Genomic DNA, 6833 nt, shown 5'->3' with positions numbered 1-6833 from the left:
ACGTGAACACGGGGATGGGGAAAAGATGTAAATCTCCACACAGAAATGCCAACTGACCCAGCCGGGGCTCTAACCAGCGACCTTCTTGTTGTGAGGCCCTAACATGTATTCTATGAATGTCAAATTGCTTTTGTAAATCTAAATAGACGTGAAACTGTTAAGGAATTCTCAGAAGTTATTTGTGTGAATGTCTACAATCATCTTTTGAAGTGGATCAAAAAAGACAAGATTGGTGGTTGTTCAATAGTTGTAGGACAAGTTTTGATTAAAGTTATTGATACACTTCAAAATGTTTGCTACTGTACTCAGTGTTTGAGTCCATAAATGCCTGGTATGTGGGAATGTGTGCGTTTGCATTCATTCAGTTCCCATCCAATGGCTCTTCTGTGTTTTTTTTTTCTGCTACAGGTCACAGTTCTGTCACAGCGGTGCTAATGACGTGTCCTCGCAGCTGCACTTCTCTCCTGCACCAGTCCACAAACACCTGAGACCAGCACTCTCTTTGATCGGGAAACATCTACCATTTATTCTGTCACTATGCGGAAATATTTCAAGACGTTCAGCCAGTTTTCATACTTTAGAGGTATAGTGCTACTGAGGAGAATTTCTGATATTCGGCCAAAATTGTGCCACAGAGATCCAGCCGAAAGAGAGTGAGAGATGATTATACACGCACACATCCTGAAGAACTGTTTTCACAGCTGCAGAAGAGTGATTATGGCAAGCCTTTTAACATGTCATCTATAAAATAAATTTGTATCTATTATATATATATATATATATATATATATATATATATATATATATATATATATATATATATATATATATATATATATATATATTCATTCATTCATTTTCTTGTCGGCTTAGTCCCTTTATTAATCCGTAGTTGCCACAGTGGAATGAACCGCCAACTTATCCAGCAAGTTTTTAAGCAGAAAAAAAAAAATATATATATATATAAAATATAAATATATATATATATATATATATATATATATATATATATATATATATATATATATATATATATATATATATATATATATATTTATATAAAATATAAATATATATATATATATATATATATATAAATAACAGGGGTTACAGCAATGTCACGATAGCATTCATAAAACATGTTAACGCAACCTGACCCATGACCCCCTAGCCATGGTTGCATTTAACTAATAAGCAGGAGTTTCTATGAATTATATAAAACAGTGTTTTAAATCACATTTTGTATGGTGAGAGTTAACTACATTCATGCAGATGTGTCTCCTGCTCCAATCTGGAGCAGTCCAACAGTCAAATCAGATGACGATTTAGTCAAGTGAAATACATTATATTTTTAGTTGTGAATTCATTTTAAGAAAACAAATTATTCGAAGTGCAGTGATTAGATTAAGATGCAAATGTAGAAAAGGAAATGTGATATAAAAAGACAGCAATAAATAAATAAATCAATAAATGAATATAATGTGCTATAAAAAGACAGCAATAAATAAATAAATAAATCAATAAATGAATAAATATACAAAGAGTGCATATTAGGGTTTAGGGCTCCCAAATCAGTGACTCCGCCCCTGTGCTTGCATATGCAGCATGGCTATTTACATAGCCGTAAATGCTGTCTGTTACTGAATCCACTGCCTGCGGGCTGGATTTGTGAGTCGTTGAACCCCCACCCATGAGAACAAACCCCGCCTCCTCCGCTTGCGTATCTACTGTTAACGGAACAGAGTTGTTTAATGTTTACCATCGTCAGCTTAACTGAACTATCAGATCCGATAGCTTCTTCTGAGCGCCACACCATTAAACACAGACAAACGTGGAAGCTCTGCGAAATAACACAAGGTAACGAACTGAAATGTCTTTCTTTTGTTGTCGAAAGAGTAATAATGTATTTGGTATTATTTGGCTCCGCTAGCATCTACATCCTGCAACGGCGCAGGACTCTGACGTTAATCCTATTTTTCTCCTGCTATTTTTTTCGTTATAAACTTGTAATTACGACTGCGAGAGACAATGTTACGCTAAGAATCTTAAGTATACGTAACTTATACTGGAGAGTTCAATGAAACACTATTAACTGCATATACACGGCTAATAAGGCTATGATTTTGATTGTGTTTCTGCATGATTCTGACAGTCTCATAGTCCGCTGTGTATTGCATAACTTCTGCCTCGCAGTGCCTGAAATTAATCTGAAATTAAGACTGTCACATGTATACACTTGTTCTTTACTTAAAATACTTATATTTAAATGATGTATTTCAGTATCAATTCTGCTACATTAATACTAACAATATTAGCAACGAAATACGAACAATTTATTATTATTCATATTTGTATTATAATAGATAATTGAATTTGCACAATTTGCTTAGTGTTTTAACTTTAAAAAAGTTAAATCGTGTAATTAATTATAAGATAAACAATTTTATTTTGTACTAGATGATTAATTAAACCTTTTGAAATAATTATAAATAATAACTATTGAATAACCGTTATAACTAATTGGTTATTATAACTTAATAACCTTTGAATTTTTTTAACATTGTTATTTTACTATTGAAATTAGAAAAAAAATACTTATTTATATTTCATTCTTTCATTCTTTCATTCATTCATTCTTTTTTTTTTCTTTTCGGCTTAGTCCCTTTATTAATCAGGGGTCACCACAGCAGAATGAACTTCACTCAGCGGATGCCCTTTCAGCTGCAACCCAACACTGGAAAACTATTAATTGTTCTATAATTTATAAAATAATTCACTGTAAAAAAAATTACAGCCTTGAACATTTACTAAATTGCTCAAAGTGAATAATCAAGAAACTATGCAAGTTTTTTTCCACTACGGGATAAATATTACAAAGATAAATGCATCTTTTTATCCAAAATGTTTACTTTCTTTCTTGCAATTATAAGCTTTATAATCATAAGCTTTGCAGTTCTTTATTCTCAGAATTTTGATTTGGTATGCCAACATTTTGATGCACAGTTATTGTAAAAACACAGAACTGTGCAATATTAACACAGAATTGTGTAATATAAACTCAGAATAGTGAGGGAAAAATGTCATAACTGTAAGATAAAAAGTCGGTTACATAAAAAATACATTTCATTACATAAACAGCTTCCATAAATATATGACTAGAAGTTACATAAATTAATAAGATTAATCCAGGGATGATTTGATTTTTAAAACATTTATAAAACTGTAAAGACACCAACATGCTTATGAGGTTTTAGGTCATGAACTGTCATCTGATTTCTAATATTATGCAACAGCTTTGTAAAGATAAGTTTGTTCCATCTTTCATTTTCGAAGGGCTTAGATGTCAATCCATGACAGATCTTATGCTAGGTTCTCACTCATAATATATGAGATCACTGTGTGAAGTTTACCCACAGTAAATATGACAGAGATATCCTCAAAGTGAATCAATGACTTCCTCTTTTCACAGTATGTCTCGAGAGCAGAAAGCAGTGGAACGTGCCAGAAAGGCCTTCTTTACTGGCCGAAGCAAATCTCTGGAGTACCGCATTTCACAGCTGAAAAACCTGCAGCGTTTTATGCAAGAACGACAGAAGGAAATCGCAGAAGCCCTTAAAAAGGATCTCAAACGGGTTGGTGATTCATTCAGTTCACTTTCCATTTACCTTTTTTGGACAACAAAACAAAAATAATAATTATTAGAATAAATGAAGAATATTTCATTATTATTTATGTTATTATTATAGCAGTAAATTGAACAAGTGCTTTGAAGTTTTTTTTAAATATTTTGCATATTTTTATAATGAAAACTCCACATATTTTAAAAAAATCTTCTCATTTAACAACACCCCTAGAGTTAAACAGTTGAGTCTTTACCATTTTTGAATCCATTCAGTTGATCACTGGACCTGGCGGAGCACTTTTAGCTTAGCTTAGCATAAATCATTGAATCGGATTAGACCATTAATTTCTCACTCAAAAAAATAAAAATAAAATAAATAAATAAATAAATTATATATTATATATAGTGTGGAAGTCATTGGCTGTTTTTTTTTTCAACATACTTTAGTATATCTTTCTTTATCCTTAACAGAAGAAAGAAACTCAAAGAGGTTTATTTGGAGCAAGTGGAGGATTAAATTCAAGTATATAATATTATTACTTCACAGTCAGTCAGAAAAAGATAAGGTGTTAGCAAGCGGCAACCTCCCGCTCTCCCTCAGGATGTCAATACGGAAGTAACTAAAACTGCAATTCATCCGAAATTCTGCTAGTCCTGGCCGCTCCTGGCTCCAAAATAGAGCAAATTTCAGTTGAGCCCACTGTTAGAATGGCCAACTTTACAGCAGAAAAAAAGGTGTTTACAGCCTGGTACAAAAAAAGATTTTGGTTAATACAGCTAATATTACCCTTCATGACAACTGTGAGGGGGTGAATTTTTTTATAACTCTGACGAATCTGACGAATTGATTAGCTGTAAGCTCTAGAACAGTCATCTGAAGCGTTGTCAGACAGTGTTATTGATTTCATCAATAGTCTTGCATTAACTAACACAGACTATATCTGAAGTGTTTAGAAGTAATTTGCGTTTTCCTCCTGTTGAAAAACGTCATAAGAACAATGTTTAGTGGCTCAATGTATTACAGCAGTGTTTTTAAAAGTCTAAACACTTTATTGATATAGTATACAACCAAGCACAAGTGGTCAGAATACAATGAGTCACAGGTGATAAAGTATTAAGCGTTCTCCCAAAGTAAAGTGTGTCTGAACCAGGTCCGAGCTAAATGCCAGCAGGTGTCTGTAGCTCCGCTCACTCTCCGCCTCTTTGCCCTTGTTTGGTATCCCGCCGTGGGTGTGATGTCGTGCGAACAAAATGGCGACGGTTGGCCGCGCCTACTTGTGGCTTCTTTTGCGCTCCTTAGTAACCTATGGGCGACGTCACGGATTCTACGTCCATATATTTTACAGTCTATGGGTGTTAGTAGGCCAGACAGTATAATGGACTTTTTCCAAAATGGTGAATTTAATTATATTTCTTTTTCCCTTTATTTTGATGTGTAAATAATGATAGAATTGTAATTTTTGGGTTAACTCAATCTCTTTAATACTACTACTACTACTACTAAAAATAATTACATTTGTAAATAATTAAAATGTTTTTATACAATATTTTTTTATACATACAATATTGAAAATAGTAATATACATTTGTGAATGTCTATATTTTTATTGTCAATTTACTTCTTATTTTGAATTCCTTTATTATCTTTGTTTTGTCTTGTGACTGTTATTCTGTTGCACTGTAGAAACTTCTGTCACAAACACAAATTCCTTGTATGTGTAAACATACTTGGCAAAAAAGCACTTTCTGATTCTGATAATGCACAAGCATAGACTATATGCATAAATAATTTTTTCCCCCTGTATTTGCTGACATGTATTGATATGTGCTTTATATTTGTGGTGACAGAGTGAGTTTGGGACTTCTTTATATGAGACCCTGGGTGTGGAGAGTGAGATTAATCTGGCTTTAAAAAAGCTGAAAGAATGGGCTGCTCCTCGACCTGTGAACAAGAGCCTAATGACCATCTCAGACCAGGTCTACATCCAACCTGAGCCTCTGGGAGTGGTGCTAATCATCGGTGCTTGGAATTACCCCTGGGCAGTCACCGTCGGGCCCCTTGTAGGAGCCATAGCTGCAGGTAACGTAGATCTTCTGAAGATAGAAGAGGGCAAGAGGGCACAGCTGATCTCTTTTTTTTTGGAATTATTTTGGATGGATGATGTACACAAATCAAGTATTTATTAATACCCCAATGAAATATTACCCCAGTTAAATATTTAGTTATTTTTTTCTTGTTTATTGAGTCAAAATACAAAATACATGACCCCCCCATACATAAAATTCCAAACATAGTGGAATTTCTTATTTCCACTATGACAAGATATTTTAAAGAATGCTTAAATCCTGTTTACTATTGACTTCCATAGTAAGAAAAACAAATACTATGGAAGTTAGTGGTTACAGGTTTCCAGCATTCTTCAAAATATCTTCTTTTGGGTTCAACTGAGCAAAGACCCAAACTGGTTTGAAAGGGTGAGTAAATTATGACAGAATGTTCATTTTTGCACAAACTCTCCCTTAAAAGTGACTAAAAGTACCAATAGGTGAATTATTATTCTTATTCCAAGAAAACGTTTAATTTTTAACATTAGTTTCAGCTTTTCAATGAAACCTACACTAAACAGGTAGTACTACACAAATATGAACATGTCCCAATTTAAGCATCTAATTAATTGGCTTTAAAAAGTCAAGATTTAGTTCACAAACATCTGACGGTCATGATTTTTAAATCGTTAAATTCTGCATTAGTAGCATTTAGTCGTAAGCACTTAAAGGGATAGTTCACATAAGAATACAAATAAATACAATTTTCTTAATTGGTTCCAAACCTTTATGATTTTTTAATTATTCTGTTGAACACAAATCAAGATATTCTGAAGAATAGCAGCCACTGTCATATACAGTATAGTGCAAACAATACTATGGAAGTCAATGGCTGTTTTATCCAGCATTCTTTAGTATATCTTCCATTGTGTTCAACGGAAGAAAGGAACACAAACAGGTTTGGAACAAGTGGAGGGAGAGTGAATAGTGACAGAATGAAACAGTTTGAGTGAACTACAGGTCCACTCAAAAAGTGGTGTTTGCAGTTTGTTCAAACTACTTTTTTAAAATGAGCTGAAACAAAACAATTTTTTCAATTCAATTCAATTCAGCTTTATTTGTATAGCGCTTTTACAATGTAGATTGTGTCAAAGCAGCTTCACAT

The 6833-nt window shown here is 33.2% G+C and overlaps 1 protein-coding gene across 5 annotated transcripts in view; it reads left to right on the top strand.

Moving 5' to 3' along the window:
• The first annotated feature begins 1731 nt into the window (after nucleotides 1–1731).
• The window catches only part of aldh3a2b (aldehyde dehydrogenase 3 family, member A2b), a 37682-nt gene continuing 32580 nt past the window's right edge, over nucleotides 1732–6833 (top strand). For 4 of the 5 annotated variants that reach the window (XM_073934482.1, XM_073934481.1, XM_073934480.1 and 1 more), the window contains exons 1-3: nucleotides 1751–1857; nucleotides 3470–3632; nucleotides 5471–5702. In XM_073934482.1, coding sequence (XP_073790583.1) covers nucleotides 3471–3632; nucleotides 5471–5702 — 394 coding nt within the window. In that variant the 5' untranslated portion in view covers nucleotides 1751–1857; nucleotide 3470. 5 annotated transcript variants of the gene reach the window in all.

Source organism: Danio rerio, chromosome 21 (genome assembly GCF_049306965.1).
Source record: "Danio rerio strain Tuebingen ecotype United States chromosome 21, GRCz12tu, whole genome shotgun sequence".
In the NCBI taxonomy this organism is placed as follows: domain Eukaryota; kingdom Metazoa; phylum Chordata; class Actinopteri; order Cypriniformes; family Danionidae; genus Danio; species Danio rerio.
Note: the sequence above shows the minus strand (reverse complement) of the source record. Positions and strands in the feature narration are given on the sequence as shown.